An 18,555-nucleotide genomic window follows, 5' to 3' on the forward strand; every position below is an offset into this window, starting at 1 on the left:
GCTTGCTAAGTGGTGCCATGTCCACACCTGGGATCTGAACCAGCGAACCCCGGGCCGCCAAAGTGGAAAATGCGCACTTAACCGCTGCGCTACCAGACTAGCACCCCCCCCCAAGTCTCTTTTAAAGGATCATCTGATTAAGCCAGGCCCATCAAGGATAACTTCCCTTAAAGTTCAACTGAATTGTGACCTTAAATCTGCCCAATCCTTTCACAATGCCACCTAGATTAGTGTTTGACTAACTGGAAGAAGGTGTGTGTACACCAGGGATTGGGAATCTCGGGGGCCATCTTAGAGGTCTATCTACCACAGAAAGTGATTCTTTTATGCTCCAAATTCCATGGTCAGATATGAGGAAAAACAAATCTTTGAACTTAGGGAGAGGGATTCAAACTTTCTAAAACTATGGAAACTTCACCTCACCTTGCCTGTCCCCTGCCCATTAATGAGAAATCCTCTATCTTGAGGTGGCAAGGAATGAGTCAGGAACAGTTCCTAAAGGTCACAGTGGCTATAGAAGCTACAGATTAAGCACATCTACCTCTCCGTAGGGATACACCATGGAACCTGATATGAAAAATCTTTCTCTGGTGCTGTAGAGACAGCCCTCACAGGAGTCTAATGCCACCAGACTGAAAAGTAAGTTCCCCATAAGATCCACGAGCAGGATTCAGGCATCATGTCAGATGCTCCAAACCCCTAAATAGCAGGTAGGGACAGGGAAGTACCTTGCCAATGTCCCTTTGTTGTCACTGCTCTGACCTAAGACTGAAAGACAGGGAAGAGATGCAAAGCAACTCACACAACATCAGAACTATCCACCTTTACTGTCCGCTTTCTCCTGGCTTCACCACTCAATTTAAGTAAACTATTGAGTCTCTGCCATAACACAGGGGCTAGCAGGTTTGCACCTTACAGGAAAGAGTTAAATCTGACTCTGGGGCTCAGGTGCAGGAGGCGGGAGGGGTGTGGGGGCGGCCTTCAGGGAAGACAACAAGGCCTTGGGCATTGAGTAACAGCTGAGACTAGCAAGCCTCATTATCCAGCATTCCAAGTCGTCTAGCAACATGCTGGCCTCTGCTGCAGAGAGAGAACAGAGGATCCCCCAACAGAATGAATGGAATCTGATTTCAATTACGTTCAGTACGGTCACTCTCTTCAGGGAGAGAGGCCAGAACACCTGGTGCAGCTTGGGCCGCTGTGGCCGCAGGGACTGCACATTACCCAGGTCCTGGAGGCAAGTGGGAATGCAGCTTCTCTTCCTCAAGCAGATGCCATATAGGTATAGAAGAGGAGGATGTGAAAATACCAGCTGAGTTCTCATTAGCACTACACAGAGAAGGGGAAATATTTCATATTGATGGATTCTCCCCATAGTCTCTGCACATATTGATCTTGCTTGTAATGAGTTTTCTTAGGTCCACGAGTCATCACCCCACTGAGATCTGAGTCATTGGTGGGAGAGTTGAGGTGACAAAGTGTACCTCACTGATTGCACCAGCACCAATTGCTCTGTGTGTCCCTCCACCTTTTAGAAAGCCCATGGATTCATCTGTATAAAATTCATCTGGATTCTTTTCTTCTTTATCAATAGCATGAGTAGGGCATGACAATGGGACAGCTGCTCCAGAGAACAGTTTAGAGTCACAGCACTATTCCACAGAACTTTCTGAGATGATGAGAATGTTCTGTATCTGTGCTGTCCAGTGTAGCAGCCACTAGCAGTTAGAACATGGGCTTTGTAGTCAGCATACCAGGTTCAGATTATTGGGTTCTCTTTCTTGATAGCTGTGTTACCTCAGTTTACTCACTTGCAAAACAGGGATAGGAAATATTCCTAACTTCCTACGTCATTGTGGAATTACATGATGGAATGTGTTCATGAATTGAGGCACATAGAAAGCCCTGAAAAAATATTTACCCATATTTCTCTTAGTTACTTCAGGCATAGAACTAATTACATCTCTGTCGTCTCCCAGGCTGGAAGGGTGACTCTATGGTCCAGCAATTCCTGAGTTCAAAGCCGCAAAGTGCCAGTGAGAAAGAAGAGGGGGTCTACCTCTAGAAACTGTACCAGGAGAACAGATCTGATAGGCACTGCCAGTCTGTAGAGCTGCCTACAAGAACCCATATCAGCAATGGGTTCACCAGATGACAAGATATTGTAGAACCCAGGCCTGTAGCTCTGGGGAAAAATGGGCTTAGCCCAGCCCATACCTTCCACTATGTGCCCTTGGTGGGAGGTAGGAAGTGGGAGTTGACAGTGGATGTGCATATCTCCCTTATTACTGACTGTGCCCAAGCCCTGCAGAAATGATTGTTGGACAAGGTCATCTTGCACTCTGGATTGATTTTCCAGGCTCTCTTGTTATTTACCCTGAGTTCTTCTCTGTGTTCCTTTTGTACCACCCACCCCAACATTTTCTCCCTTTCTATCTTAGTTGTTAATCCAAACATATGATCTATTCTTGCACTTATTTACTGAGTTGCACTATGATTAGAGTTTGCATTGTAGGACTCATTTTTCTAATTAGAGTTGAGAGTCAGTTCCAGATAAATATCTTTTTCTGTCGGAGCCAGAAGCAGGTCAGCAACAAGTTTTGTTGTATTTATCCATTTAAATTGAGCAATCAACTTCTCTCTTTGCTTTATACCTTTTTTATTTATTATTATTATTTTAAAGGGATTAGAGATAAAGTGGTTTATGGTCAGCCCCAGTGCAACTGCCTATGCTAGGCCTCAGAGTTATGACCTTTTCAATTATTTATATTTCTGCCAATATAAATGCTAGGGAAAATAGCACAAAGTAAACATCAGGATGCCCAAAGACCTCTAAATTGTGTGTGCGCGAGCATAGGGGAGGATGGTTCTTAAGGTCTGAGTTTTATATTATTGTTGTTTAAAATAATGTTGTTTCTATCATCCTTTCTAATGGCTGCCTCCTAGCATGGTTCCCGTTTTACAGACTGATTATAGAGGCAGGGACATTCTGTTATTTCTTTGATACTATTGAGGATTTCAGCCCTTTGGCTTCCTCCTCTGCCCTTTGCTAAAGAAGGAAATCAATACGTGTGTTACAGTGCTTGTTCAACTGTCGGTGTTAATGTCTGACAATAGCTGAGGCTGTTACAGTGTTCAGTGGGAAATGCTGAAACACCAGAAAATTCCTGTTCATTGAGCCCAAAGTGGGATAATAGAATTGGTAGTCTGAAGATGGGAAGGGACATTCGAGGCCATTTTTTAAAAACTTACTCCCATCTGTTGCTTGACTTCTTAAGCATTGTACATCTAGTCTCTGCTTGATCATCTCCAGTGACATGAGTGCTTGACAACCTTTCAATCTTCAGAGAGCTTTAACTAACAAAATGGAGTTGGGGGGACTAAAATCCAAGTCAGTATGCTTTCTGCTACCCCTAGGGTCAAAGAACAAGTCTAGTCCTTTTTCAAAAGGTCTGCCTTTCTAGTCTCTTTCTCTGGCAATCTGCTAGACATGCTGGATATTGACACAAGTACATCACTCCCTTTATTTAAAACATTCTGTATTTGCCTATCACCTATAAGATAAAGCCAAAATTTCTTAATATTATATACATGCTCCTTTAAAATCAAGACCCATCTTTGTTTTCAGCCCCATAAATAGCTACTCTCCTCACACATGCAATGTATACCCCAGCCACACTGGTCTCTGTTTCCCCCAAACACTCCTCAGTGCTTTTGTTTATGCTCTTTCTACCCCTCCCATTCTCACCATTCTTCAAGGTCCAGGTCAAATGCCACCATGCATAATGATTATTGTCTTCCTTTTTTGTTAGTACTTCTGCTATAACGTTAACTGGTTTGGCATTTTCTAGAATTGTTTGTGGGCATTCATTTCTCCTCTACCAAACTAGGTTAGGGCCTGTGTCTGTTTTGTCATCCAGAAACAAAGGCCTAACAATGGATGTCTGTTGAATAAATCATGACTATATCAGTAAATAATTTAATTGAAAGTCTGAGGTATGGATACAGAAGACTGCATTTAGGCAGAGCCCAATCCAAGGATATACTAGGTTTGTTTGGCAAGGGGACTGGGGAGAAAGCAAGATATGAAAGTTTGAGTTTAGTAGGGATTTGGAGTGATGAATTATTCGGTCAGCCAGTGTTTAAACTGAGCACTTGTCCTTAAGGAGTTTAGAACCTGTGACCAGGGAGAGTGAACGTCCTTACTTTTTTAGTTTAGGCAACTTTTCTAACAGGGTAGCTGTGCTGTGTGTTTTTGGCCACTGATAATAAATCCAAGTTTCCTTTCCTTTTCAATAGCCCGGAAGTTAAAGAAACTTGGTAATCTGAAACTACAGGAGGAAGGGGAGGCTTCCAGCGCCACCAGCCCCACTGAGGAGCCAACCCAGAAGCTGACGGTGTCACACATTGAAGGCTATGAGTGTCAGCCCATCTTTCTGAATGTCCTGGAAGCCATTGAGCCTGGCGTGGTGTGTGCTGGACATGACAACAATCAGCCGGACTCCTTTGCAGCCTTGCTCTCTAGCCTCAATGAATTGGGTGAAAGACAGCTTGTACATGTGGTCAAGTGGGCCAAGGCCTTGCCTGGTAAGGAAAAGAAAAGTGGGGACATGGGATAAAGGAGATAATATTTAGTGAATGCTCTTGCAGGTTAGGCATTCATGTCCAATCCTTTCCTGCTCATTTACTCATGCAATCCTCACCATAACCTTATGGGAGCAGAGATTGGTATAATCGCCACTTTAAAAATAAGGAAACTCAGAATCCAAGGAGAAGGGTAGTGTTACAGAGTGTCCCATGCACTTCACATTGGCACACAGCAATCACGTTTCCGTGTTCAATCCACAGACGCAGTGAGAAAATTTGCCCGTAATCACAGATCACATAGACATACCCTCATATGCCTTAAGATGCTCTTCTACGTGTGTATGAACATGCTTATCCAAAAGATAATCTTGAGCTTGACTGATATTCTGTCTTCAATGTTCCCTTTAGGAACCATACCATGAGAACTCATATTCTGGTAGAGTAGAAACCCTATGGTAGAAAGAACATGGTGTTGGGAGCCAGAAAACTTAGGCTCTAGTTTTAGCTCTGTTGGTAACTCATTGTTTGATCCATTCCCTTTCTGGGTCTCAGTGTCTATAGCTGTATAACATATGAAGAGTGGTTTGGACCGAATTAATGGTTTTAAAATTTTGCTTCCAGGAACTGTTAGTGCTGTTTAAACTACATTAGGAATCATAGTGGGAGGAAATATTATGTGATGGTGAAAGAAATATCAAGTGTTTTTCTAACTTTTGCTTGGATACCTTCAGTGACGGGAAACTCACTTTCTCTATAGGCCATCTGTTGTTCCAACAGGTCTGATTATTAAAATGTTAGAGCTTAAAGAAGCCTCAGAGATCCTCTACACAAGGCTTCACAAACTTTCCTTTAGCAGCCAAACTCTTTATTTCACAAAAACATCTTACACAGATACAAGTGGAGCTGGTAGATTTAAAGCCAGTGCCTCTCCCTCACTACCCACAGAGAAGCCTCAGGTCACTCTTGCAGAATCTTAGGACTCCAGGGAACACAGTTTGGAAACGAAGTATAAACTCTTTAAAGGTTATCCTAATCCTAAAATTCTGTGATTCAAAGATTCTTTTGAAACATCAACCAAACCTCTTCTTATGGAGTCAAAGATTAACCTGCCTTCTGCAATCAGATTGAAATTTATGTTGAACAGAGAAGTTTCATGTGTATACCTCATTTGATCCTCATAAGAATCCTATATGGTAGGGATTCTTTTCCCTATTTTATAGATAAAGACACTGAAGCTCTGAAAAGTGATGTGCTTGGCCTATAGTAACACAGTCAGAAAGTATCAGGGCCAGAACTTGAGTACAGGTCCCCTCCTAATTCCAATCCCCTCCTCATCCCACTCCACCCATAGTCTGTGTAGTACCCTTATAGTTCTATAGCGCTGGGCTTTACAGTGAGGGGCCAAGGTTTTGTCCAAGGCCACTTGGGTCATAATGTGGACTTGCTGCCTTTGAAGACATTGCATTTTGGCTGTCTAGCCCCTGTTTTGTCTTTACAACTCACAAGGCCCATTCACAGCCATCAGACCTTCCCTAACACCTTCCCAGCTTAGGAAGCTGAGATTGACTAGCCAATAAGATCACTGGAAAGAAGGCCCAAGGATTCTGGGTATGTATGTACTGAGCCAAAACACAGGATTCACACAGGGAGGAAAAAATACAAGAAAGAAAGAAGAGAAAGTTGCTTTAATTCTTATCACTGGATGTCTTGATGTCATATGTATAACAGACGTTCAGTTTAATCTTTCCAAGCAGTTGCCACACCTAAATTGTCCCATTTTATAGGATAGAGAACCTTTTCATATAGATGATTCTACTTAATCCTCACAGTAGTTCTATGAAGCATAAGGACGATTATCTCCATTTCAAATGTTAAGGCTCAGAGAGCTTAACTAACTTGTTCCATTTGGTGACTTAACAAATGGAGCCAGAATTTGGACTCATACCCCCTGATTTCTAATTTGGTGATCTTAACAATAACCTAGTGCAAATCATTTTGGCAGAATTTGTATGACTGGGAGTCACTAGCTTTCCTCAGCCCAACCCCCAGGATAGGAACCCCTCTCTTTACATTAACAAGTCTGCAAGGCAGTGTCAGTTCATCATCTAGATTGTCCAAGGAAATTATCTCTGACCCTGATCACCTACTAGTTCAAGTTGTTTGCTCATTCAAGAGATTGAGTTCCAGTCATATGTGAGGCATTGTGCTAGGCACCTACTCAGATAAATTTTGTTGTAAGTTTTCTGTGATAGTGATGATATATGTAAATTGCCTAGTATAGTACCTGGTACATTAATAGATGAAACTGCTAATTGAGGGTGGGTGAGTAGATTGTGTATACACAGTATATTTATAATCAGATGTATCTGTTTGAAATCTTAATTATATGCTAATTATGTGACCTTGAGCAAATCAGAGGTCTACATGTGCTTCTCTTACCTCATTTGTAGAGATGGTAGAACAATCACTGTATTGCAAATTGTTATCAACATAGAGATTATGTATAAAGAGCACCTGGTGCAGTAGCTGAAACATAGTAGATGTTCTGTAAATGGTGGGTCATTATTCTGAGGCTTGAGTGCTAAGCCACTGCCTTCACTAAAATCAATTTAAGCTGCTACTAGGCTTGCCTAGAAGCTCATGCATGTGTCCCAAGGGTGAATCGTCTTCTTTGAAGACCTTGGCTGTTGGGTGCACTGGAGCAGCAAAGATTTTCTAATTGGCCTTTCTTTGGGCGTGTTCTCCCAGACTAGGCATGATACTACAGGTTTTCACTGCAGATTGCTAAGAAATGATGTTGATTGGATTCTAGTGAGAACATAGAGTCCCAAAGAAACTGCCCCTGCTTGCTAAACTGTTTGGTGTATTTCAAAACCTGAGAATGACTCCTCTCTATTTCGCCAGAACAGCTTAATACAGTGCCAAATAGGTGTTAAGTGAATGCGTGCTGAAGGAAACCTGTAGGTTGGAGCTACTGTTTCCTCAAGTCATCCCTTGATAGCCACACTATCTGAGCAGGCTACTTCAAAGGCGGGGCATTAGAGAACAGAGTTAGGTACTCTAACCAGATTAGACCTAGAGGAACATAGCCTGCTATGTTGCTGATGTGTACACAGTAATTAGGCTTGAGTGCTAAGCAGCTCTCACTAGGGACTGTTAATTAGTATTACAGCCAGACTAAGCTGTCCCTTTTTTTCCCTCTTTGTTAGCTCTCTGAAATCTCAGGGATAGCAAAAGCATCAGCATTGACAGGTTCCTTGGTACCTGTACAGTTCAATCTTCATTTTCCCTATGCACTCTCACATTCACACACTCACTAGCCAAGGCTTTTCTTGCTTCCTATTGCCTCCCACCCCAGAGGTGCAGGGTTCAAACTCCCAGCCTCCTTCACCAAGAGATCCTTGGATCCCCATGCTTGGCCCATGCTTTTTGTCTCCTACTGGGAAGAGTAGGTCCCAGCCATTCTGTGCTACAGAAGGGCTTCAGGCAAGAAATACTCTGGAGTCTGAGGCTCTGGCCAGTCTGTCAGTATGTCACCACAGTGAAGATGGGAGGCACAGACCTGGAAGCTAAGATTGCATCCAAGGGTGGTGATATGAGGGATTCTAGAATCCCTGATGTTTAGTAGGCTTGGGACCTAAAAGAAAAGAAAAGGGAAATAAGGTGTGTGTGGGTGAGCAAGTACCAACAAAGCAGGACACTGTGTCTAAATAGTATAGACTTCAGACTTGAGCCTTTGGCTAAGAAAAACTCATGACCTTGGTAGTTCTTGAGCTGTGTCCTTCAGCAGTAGAGTGGAAGAAGCACTGGAAAAGAGAATTAGAACACCTGGGTTCTAGTCCCAGTTCAGCCACATATAGACTATATGACCTTTGGGAAGTCAGTTAACTTCTTTGGCCCTCGGGCTCTTTTTTGACGAAATAATTGTCACATTGCCTACCCTCTAGGGTTATTGTGAGGGATAAATGAGGTCATCAACAGGAAAGCTAAAAGGATTATCTTAATTCATGGAAGAATTGTTAATGAGGTATATAGCAAGATGAAATTTCAGACAATTCTATATCTGTTGGGGAGAAGAGAACTTGGGTGCTGGTGAGGGATGAGCTCTGAGCTGATACTTTAAGCATCTAAGTGTTTGGAAACCTCTAGCACAACATAGCCACATCTGTTCTACCTATGTGGTATTGTGGAGGTAGCACCTGGGAGCCTGTGTTCTCTGAGTTTAAGGGGGGTAATTTGGAGAACATCTAATTCCCATTTTATAAAATAAAAAAAAAATGAGTCCTTAGTCCATTTAATTAATATTTCTCAAATGCCTACTCAAATATCTGAACTGTGCTATGTACTAAGGAGGAAAAGATGAATACGAAGGGGGATGGTCGCTGTATTCAAGAAGCTCCAAGTCTTGTGGGGGAGACAGATGTGTACATAAATTCCAATACTGTGTAATGATTGTTATAATTGGATGGAGTTACACAAGGTACAGTCAGAAGGTAAAAGAAGAATCATTAAGTCTTCTGCTTGAATGAGTTGGAACAGGCTTCACAGAGGAGGCAGCTTTCAGTGAAGATTTGAAATATGAGTAGGTGTTTATCAGATGGAAAGCCTGGGGAGGGAGGAATGCATTCTAGGCAAAGGCAACTGCCTGTGCAGAGATAGCAGAGATATAGAGGCATGAGAAAGCTTGGTGTGTTCAGCAAACTGTAAGTTCTGCAGAATAGCTAGAACCTAAATTATGAGAAGGCAAATGACAAGAAATTAGTTGAAGGAAGCAGATCATAAAGGGCCTGTTCGTGTATAATAATAACAGCAGGGCAGGAATTACCCTACAGTAGGAAACTAGCAGGGCCAGGGTACTTGTTGAATAGAAAATAATGGAGAGGACGTGGGAGGCAGAAAAAGGGTCAGAAAAGAGAGAGAGCCTGAAGGTGGCGTGGAGAAGGCAGTGGCTGTGAAAGGCATTCCGCCATATGCTGATATGTAGTAATATCCCTCTCCCAGGGTTGTTAGAAGGGTCAAATAAGATTATAGCTAGAAAAGAGCTTTGTAAAGTGAAAAGAGCTGTTCATCTGGGAGAAATAATTATCACACGGCATCTTCAGAAAGGCATAGTGATCAAGAACATGGGCTTTGGAATCAGAACATTGCTTGGCTTTGGAAGTTAAACTGCCAAATACTAGCCTTATGATCTTGGACAAGTTCTTCAACCTTTCTGTGACTCACTTTTACTGATTCACAGAATGGAAATACTAATAGTACCTACTTGAGCGGAGGGTTGTGAGAAATGAATGAGTTAATATAAGTAACATGCTTAGAAAAGAGTTCATTCATTGTAAGCAGTCAATAAGTGTTAGATTATTGTTCTTTTCCAGCTGACAATGCCCCTTTTGCCTCCATCACCATCTCATTTGAGCAGCTCAATGAAGTAGGGAGGGCAAGCAATATTATTCCCATCATATAGTTTGTTCTCCCCCTGCTCTCCTAACATTGATGGTTCCTGGGGCTCCTCAGGGCTGCCAGAGTGCCAGAGATTGTCAGCCCAGCAGAGGCCCAGACTTCACTCAGCCCATGAAAGCCCAGTCTGACCACTGCCTCTGCCCCATCTCCAGGCTTCCGCAACTTGCACGTGGACGACCAGATGGCAGTCATTCAGTACTCCTGGATGGGGCTTATGGTGTTTGCCATGGGCTGGCGGTCCTTCACCAATGTCAACTCCAGGATGCTCTACTTCGCCCCTGACCTGGTTTTCAATGAGTAAGTGCTCATGTTCCCAGAACTCACAGAAACATAGCATCCTAGCCAGACCTCGTTGGTGGTGATGATGGTAATGGGAGTAACACAGGGGGTTAGCCCATTTTACCTGTCAGTAAGGCAGTAGAAGCCCCAGCCAACCTGCCCAATCTGAGGTGCATTTCCCCCGACTGGAAGGGCAACTGGTGGGAGGCAAGGAGGGTTGGTGCTAAAGCCATCCCTTTCCCACCCAAGACCCAATCCTGGTATTTTTCCCATGCCTCTGACCTGCTTTGTAGCTTATCTCAGAACCTCCCCTCACTCTGTGTCAGGGTCCCTTCCCTTCACTCTGATCAGCATAGGGAATGGGCAGAGAGACTCTAGCTGTGAGGGCTGAAGTTTCTTTGGTCCCTTTGCTATCACTGTGGGCTACTGCCCATCACTATTTGTTGAGCACCTCCTTTGTGCCAGGAGTATACTGGATACTTTTTAAATCCTTTCTCATTGAACCTTCATGATAACCTGATTTCCCCTTTTTATGGATAATCTTTTTTTAATTGATGGGGATAATTAGGCTCAACAAAATAAAGTGACTCACCCAAGGTCACACGGCTATTGCATGTTGGCAACAGAATTCAAAGTATGTCTGTGTAACTCCCAGCTCTTATACTGCCTCATGGTGGTAAGTGATGGGGAGGAGCAGCTCCACCACTCTCTGGCCATGTAACCATGGCCCAGCCACTTCCCTTCTTTTAAAAACAGGTTTAACTAAAGCTTGCCCGGCTAGCAGTTCTATTTATCCTTCATGAATTTGGCCAAGGGCTCAAATTTTGGAATTATACTTTTCTCAACTAAAATCTCTGTTCTGTTATTTCCTCCATCATTGTCTTTGGGCAAGACTGTTAACTTTCCTGACCCTCAGTTTCCTCATCTGTTAATAAAATACAGCTTTCTTAAATGATTTGTTATGATGACTAAAATGGGAGCTAATGGATGTGAAATGTCTGCCTCATAACAGGCAGCAAATTAAAAAAGTACCTTTCTGATACTCTTTTCTTAATAGTGATAATCTTCTCTTTGTCTGCTGTTTGAGGTCCTTTGATGGCATCGTGAATGGAGCTGGCCAGAAAAATATTCCCAAGGACCTTGAGCTAGTCTCACCACAGAGAATCCCTTTGATCAGGGCATGAATTGACCTTCCCTCCCTTCCAGACCCCTAACCCAGAAGAGTCTTAAATAAAATAAAATCTGTAGGCCGGTGGTTCTTTCCAGTACAGAAGTGCCATCTGGGGGGAAAAGAGTGTCCCCAGCTGCCCTTTTCCACCCAGCCAGCCCTGGTAGCCAGAGGCTAAGAATAACCATTGGACTTCTGGCACAACATGCTTTGTGGTTTCCGGATCTCCCAAGAGTTACCTATGATGGTATCTTCTGGGGTAGGCCTTAAAAATCCCCCTTCCTGTTCATCTCTCATCTCCACTCTCTTGCTGTCCTCCAGTAATTGAATATACTCCCTGGGCACCTGTACCACCCCTCCCCATTCAGAGCCCTAAGACCTTGGAAACTTTGCAAGGTGATACTTGGTTATTTTCTCAATCCTCATGTCCTTCTATGCCTCTGCATAAATATGTGGCACCCCACCTCAGTTTTCTGGCCATCCCATGTATTTCATCAAAAGGTACCAGAGGACTCTCTACAGGGTCAGGGTCCTAGACCTATCAAGCCCAGGGATCCTGAAACAACCACCCTCCCTCACCTTCCTCTTGTAGGAACTCACTATGTTAGAGCTCTTAGGGTCCCTAGAAACATCTAAATGAGTGTTTCTTAACAAGGATGCTGTTGACATTGTCGAAGGAATAATTTTTCATTGTGTTCCCATATATTGGAATATGTTTAACATCCCTGGCACTTGCCCACTAAATATCAAATAGGATCCCTGTCACTGTAACAGCCCAAACTACCCCCACACATTTATAGCACCCACTAGGGACACAATACCTCTCCAATTGAAAGCCACTAACTTCTGCTGGCCTCCTCAAGGTACTAATGGGGAGACTAAGGCCCAAAGAGGAACACAGGAACTCTGGGCCAACCCATTTGCTGATCTCTGTGACACCAAATCCTGTCATCAGCCTTGCTTTCGTCCTTCCTCCTCCCTTCTTTGTGGACAAGAAATACTTTGAGTGTAATAGGCTTGTACCCTAGTTATGTGACCTTGGGTAAATTACTGAACTTCCTTGAACCTCAATCTCTTCGTCTGTAGGATGGTGAATAGTATCATAATGGCACTTTTCTACATGTCATTTATTGAGCACTTACTGTGTGCAAGGCACTGTGCTCAGTGTTTTCCAATTTTTATTTCCCCTTTTATCCACTCTCTTTTACTCTCATCTACCTCTGCTCTCCTTCTGAACTCCATTCCTGCTCCCTTGTTTTCTACCTTCCACTCTCTTCTCTCTTTCCTTCCTCTAACTCTCTCCCTGTTCTTTTTTGCTCTTTGTCTCCTCTTTTTATTCCCTTTCCCTCTGAATTCCTTCTCTTGCCTTTCACTCTTTTCTTCCCTCCTTTCCCTACCTTCTCTGTCCCTGGGGCCTGCTGCAGTATTAACAGCAGTCTTCCATGTCAAGACCATGATTTCAATGGTAAAAAGAATGCAATGTTGTCATCAACATAGGCTTGGAAGTACAGTGGAGACCTGAGCAGGGCTAGACTCCAGGGTCAGCAGATCTTATTCAAAAATTCTCCAGGGTGAAAGAGCTTGGAGCAACACTGTTCTGGTCAATTGACTTGTGATACTATCTAAACACTTCCTCTTTCCAGTTGGGCTTCAGCCTGAATTGAATACTTCTACACTATCTGCCCCCTTCCCTCTTTCTCCAGGCCAGCCAAGATCTCTCTGAGATAGGGTGCTGAGCTTCCACCCAGCCAGCACCAGGCTTGCTCACCTTGTGGATGAGACTAGTGGTTTGGGGACCAAAATGTCAAACCACAGCCTTCAGGCCCTCTCTGAGAGGTCTTTTTCCTCACCCCTTAAGTAGATGTCAAATTTCTTTTTCTTTCTCCACAAGATATAGTATCAGTTTCTCTTTGTTTCTTTCTCTCTCTCTCTCTCTCTCTCTCACACACGCGCGCGCGCACACACACACACACAGTTTCTGAAGTGCTGAAAACCAGGAAGGCCTATTAGCAGGAGGATGCTTTATCTTCTCTTAGAGGCTTGCTGTGGCAACTCATGGAACAGAGAGATTGCTCCCTCCGAGAAGCTGTCAGAGCCTTGGCCACTTCCCTATATAATTCATAGGTGATAATGTGGTGATCTGTTCACAAGTCACTATAATAAAAGCAGCTCACATATATTTACAACTCCCAAACCGTGGTAAGGAATGGCCAGTATATGAGAGTAGACTCCCCTTCAGTAGGGGACATTTAAATTGGACATTCAGAAACATTTCCTGGCTGATTTGATAAGCATTAGAACTCATTTTGAAGGGACAATGGGGTATCTCTTTTCCTGGGATTTTTTAAAGAAATGATTAAATTTCTAGTATGGGAAATGACATTTAAGTCAAGAGGCAGGGAAATTGACAGGGTGAACTATTGGAGTCACTTAGGAATCCTGATGTCTTTATGTTAAGAGTTGATTTCTAAGGCCTATCTCCTAGAAATCCTCCAAGTTGGGATGCCTGAGAGGCAGGTTCTGGCTCTGGCTTTAACTGGAATATTAGAATTATAGTCAGAGAGAACATATGCCTGGCCCACTGTGTTCATTTGGTTAGGTTTTCCTGTCCTTGTCTCAGGAAACAAGAGGGGCATGGGGACCTGGAAATTCCATGTGCTAACCCATATCCTGGCCAGGGAAGATGAGTGGTTATCTGGATGTCAGGACTTTAGAAAAAAAATAATAAACAACCTTGTTCCTTGTCACTGAAACACCAGCAAGAGAAACATCAAGCACTTCTTGGAAAACCTGGGGAGGGCAGGGCAACCAGAAACATTCTCTCTGGGCTTATTATAAGCGTTTCCTCACTATTCTCCTTCCTCTGTGTGTCTTCTTCCCAGGTACCGCATGCACAAGTCCCGGATGTACAGCCAATGTGTCCGAATGAGGCATCTCTCTCAAGAATTTGGATGGCTCCAAATCACCCCCCAAGAATTCCTGTGCATGAAGGCACTGCTGCTCTTCAGCATTAGTAAGTGCCTGGGGGTGGGGCAGGGAATGCCCCTGGGGGCATAGAGGCTCAGAGGGGAGCTGCTTTTTTCATTAAAGGGTTATCGGAGAGAAGCAAACTCCTGGACATTTTCCTTCTTCTTTCACCCTCCCTTCTCTATACTACCTTAGCATCCTTTTTTCTAACAAGGATGAATTTCATGGCTAGAGACCAATTTCTTTGCTAGAATTCAACCTCCATTAGATCCCCACCTGTCCCCAGTCTCTCTTTGGGCTGAGGCCTTTCTGGCTGGTTATAGCAGGTCTCTGAATTTTCTGATAGCTTCTACCATAGAATCAGGCAAGGACAACCTTATATTTCTTGCAGGGCAGAAGAGATTGCCTCTTGGAAGGAATTTCCTCTTCCGTTGATAGAAGGAGGTCTATGTAAACAACTCAGACAGGGTTTATCTGGCAGCCAGGGAACATTTCTTTAATGTCACTTCTAAGTAGAATGCTGCCTTAGCTTCTGTGAGGGAAAAATAGTGCGAAATTTTATATTCAAAGCCATGGGTTTTAGTTATCTAAATCAGAGCTAAACCATGGACAAAGTAAAACGTTAGGTCCTGAGAAATGTGTAGATGAGAAGACTAGAAAAAGGAAAGGCTCAGTAAATTTTATTTACTTGATTACTTGATGCCCTTCAGATTGGGTCCAGCCAGCCTTTTCCCTAAGACCTTCATGGCAGACTGAATGCCCCAGGCATACAGACTTCAATGGACAGGAAGCCAAGTAGATGGTTCCCTCCCTGTGGGGGTGGGGATCAAGTTTGTGGTAAGAAAACTTGGTGTTTTATCTAACGCTCCTTCGTGGGCATGCTTCCCTTCCCATTCTGTCTTCATCCCACATCAGTTCCAGTGGATGGGCTGAAAAATCAAAAATTCTTTGATGAACTTCGAATGAACTACATCAAGGAACTTGATCGTATCATTGCGTGCAAGAGAAAAAATCCCACATCCTGCTCAAGGCGCTTCTACCAACTCACCAAGCTCCTGGACTCTGTGCAGCCTGTAAGCAAATGATGGAGGATGCTTTGGCAGGGAGAGCAGCCTGATAGAGCCAAGTGATAATGTGCTTTTCTATGGTCTGGCACCACCTGTTGGAGGTGCTTCCATTCCCCTCTGGCTTTGAGTGTGGCCCAGGAAGAAAATGCCATGGAAAAGAAAGGAACACAGGTCACAATGTCCCAGCTGGATGTTGTGAAAGCAGTTGGGACTCAGGGAAGGGGCTTAGAGCAGATAAGTAGTCTAGGCAGACAAAACAGACCTGGATGTTTTCCCTTTCTTGCTTGAGTCACGTGCATGTGAGTTTATGTATGTATGTGTGTGTGAGAGGGAGAAAGAGAGAGAGAGAGAGAAAGAGTGTGTGTGTGTGTGTGTGTGTGTGTGTGTGTGTGCTGGGGAAAAGGAACACCCAGTCCTGAGTCAGAGAGCTTGCAATGGTGTGGAAGATCTCTTAAGGGACCTCAGTGAGTCCCTGGAGACCATTTAAGGCATATGTGCACACACACAGACACACACAGGGAGCACCAAGGACACAGAAAGAGGAGGAAATCGAAGGTGTCGGGGGAGAACTTGACAGAAGCCAACTCCTTGTCAACTCTGTTTTCTCCCTCTCCTATTGTCCCCTTACAGATTGCACGAGAGCTGCATCAGTTCACTTTTGACCTGCTAATCAAGTCCCACATGGTGAGCGTGGACTTTCCAGAAATGATGGCAGAGATCATCTCTGTGCAAGTGCCCAAGATCCTTTCTGGAAAAGTCAAGCCCATCTATTTCCACACGCAGTGAAGCTTTGGAAACCCCCATTTCCTCACCTCACCCTACTCCCCTTTTCAGATATCTTCTGCCTGTTATAACTCTGCACTACTTCTCTGCAGTGCCTTGGGGAATTTCCTCTATTGATGTACAGTCTGTCATGAAGATGTTCCTGAGTTCTATTTGCTGGGCTTTTTCTCTTTTCCTCCTTTCTTTTTTTTCCCTCCCTCTCTGACCGTCCCATGGCACTTTCAGACTCTGCTCCCTGCCACGACTCTTATCGGTGTTTTGAATGGTGTTGTATTCCTTTAAATCTGTGATGATCCTCATGTAGCCCAGTGTCAAGTTGTGCTTGTTTATAACACTGCGCTATGTGCCAGCCACACAAACATTTACTTACCTAATGCCATGGGAAGTTTAGAGAGCTCAGAGTATCTGGGAAAACAAAAACAAAAACCTTGCTAGGGTTTTTTCCTCTTAAAAAATATAAAAACAAACAGAAATCCTCAAAGAGGCCAACGGTGACTAGAATAAGGTGAAAATTGCAAGCCCATGGGGAGTCACTGCTTTTTTTCCCAAATCCTCCCTCTCTGGGAGACTTTTATTTTTTGCCAATGGCTATTGCCATTAGAGGGCAGGGTGAACCCAGAGCTGAGTTGAGGCAGAGGGCAGATTTAAGAGAGAATAAAGAGGACAGATGGATCACTAGTACCTGCCCACAGCCTTGGCCCCTGAAGTCTAGACTGGTCAACTGCAGTGCAATTCGTTGTACTGAAAATGTGCTTCTTGTTTGAAGACTTGTCTGCATGTGAACGCCTCCCCCCAATCCCTTTTCTCTCTCACCCTCTGTCTCCACCCTCAAATTGACTTTCCATAGCTTTTCTAGGAGCTTTGAACCAAATATTCTTTTTAGCCAAAACTTGGCCACTTCCAACGAAGACTAAGATGAGTGAGAAGGAGAGAAAAGATCTGCCCCTTTGAAAGGCCCCATCCAGATCCAGGTCTGCTTTCCCATTTGTGGGCTAAGCAGGAGCTTGGGGCTGGAGTCAGAGGAAAAGGAAGTGGTAGCTTGGCTGTTATCCTGCTTAGGACAATGAAGATTTTATCCCTCTTTGCCTCCACCTTTAAAAGACCTCAATGTTTTCTGCCTGATTCCATGCAGCTGCAAGCTCCTGCACCCTCCCTTCAGTGTTCTGTGGGCCTGAACTTCACCAGACTGCATTACAGCCATGGTGGTGAAGCGTGTCCACTTCTTTTGGCATGTTCACAGACTCTCTGCTAAGAGCCCCAACCACCAAGAAGGCTAGCAAGCCAGCAGTCTTGACAACTATCTCTAGATGCCAGTAGGCTCAGAGACTTCTTACCAGTATCTCTCATCAACCATCAGATCTCTGGAGCCCTTAGACAAACTGGAAAGAAGGCATTAATGGAATTGGACAAGCTGAGCGTCTTGCCCTTGTCCCTCAGAGATGATAACGTCCCACCAAGTGGAAAAATGACCACTTCCTCCTTCAGAGCAGCTAAAGGGGCTACCCAGATCAGGGTTGAAGAGAAAACTCAATTACCAGGGTGGGAAGAATGAAAGCACTAGAACCAGAAACTCTGTAAATGCTCTCCTTACCACTCAGCATATCCACTTACAAAAGTCATGGGAAGAAGAGAGAAGAAACCAAGAGGAGACTCAGACTACTAAAGTCAAGTCTTCAGAGGCAAAATCTAAAGCCAGATGGGCACCATCTGGTGAGTTTACTCATCCTCCTCCTCTGTTGCTGATTCTGGGCTCTGACATTGGCCATATTCACTCAGACTTCCCACCTTCATTGCTGCCTCTCAGTCAGAGGGAGGCTGAAACATTGAGACTACAGAACTTTGGCCTTCTCTGGAAAGGTTTGGTTGTTGTCACTCTGTTGGGCTGCCACCTATGAACTCAGGGTGTGTTCCTGGGACACTGGTTTCAAATAGTCCTTTGGCACACCTCTGTTCTATCAACTTTGTCCCCTAATCCCCAGTGCAGGGGGAATGTCTACCAACTTTCTCATCATGGACATTGCCTTCTCACTTATCTCTTAAATTCACCTGCTAAACTAAGAAATTAGGGGCCGGTCACCAAGCTGCCCATTTCAGTTGGTTCACTCTACTTGTTGAAAAGATAGTTTCAGAGTGACATGATATGATCTACATGAGTTTCCTCCCCTGATTTCTGTGCTGATATTAATAGCCAAATGAACTTGCAAAACAGCTGCTTTAAATAACAAGGGAGGGGGAACCTAAGATGGG

The 18,555-nt window shown here is 44.0% G+C and overlaps 1 protein-coding gene across 1 annotated transcript in view; it reads left to right on the forward strand.

Annotated features, from left to right (window-relative positions):
* Positions 1-16,458, forward strand: part of AR (androgen receptor) — a 155,606-nt gene extending 139,148 nt beyond the window's left edge. The window contains 5 exon segments of the mRNA NM_001163891.1: positions 4,300-4,587; positions 10,197-10,341; positions 14,374-14,504; positions 15,374-15,531; positions 16,156-16,458. Coding sequence (NP_001157363.1) covers positions 4,300-4,587; positions 10,197-10,341; positions 14,374-14,504; positions 15,374-15,531; positions 16,156-16,311 — 878 coding nt within the window. The 3' untranslated portion in view covers positions 16,312-16,458.
* Positions 16,459-18,555: the final 2,097 nt, after the last annotated feature.

Source organism: Equus caballus, chromosome X, assembly GCF_041296265.1.
Source record: "Equus caballus isolate H_3958 breed thoroughbred chromosome X, TB-T2T, whole genome shotgun sequence".
Classification (NCBI taxonomy): domain Eukaryota; kingdom Metazoa; phylum Chordata; class Mammalia; order Perissodactyla; family Equidae; genus Equus; species Equus caballus.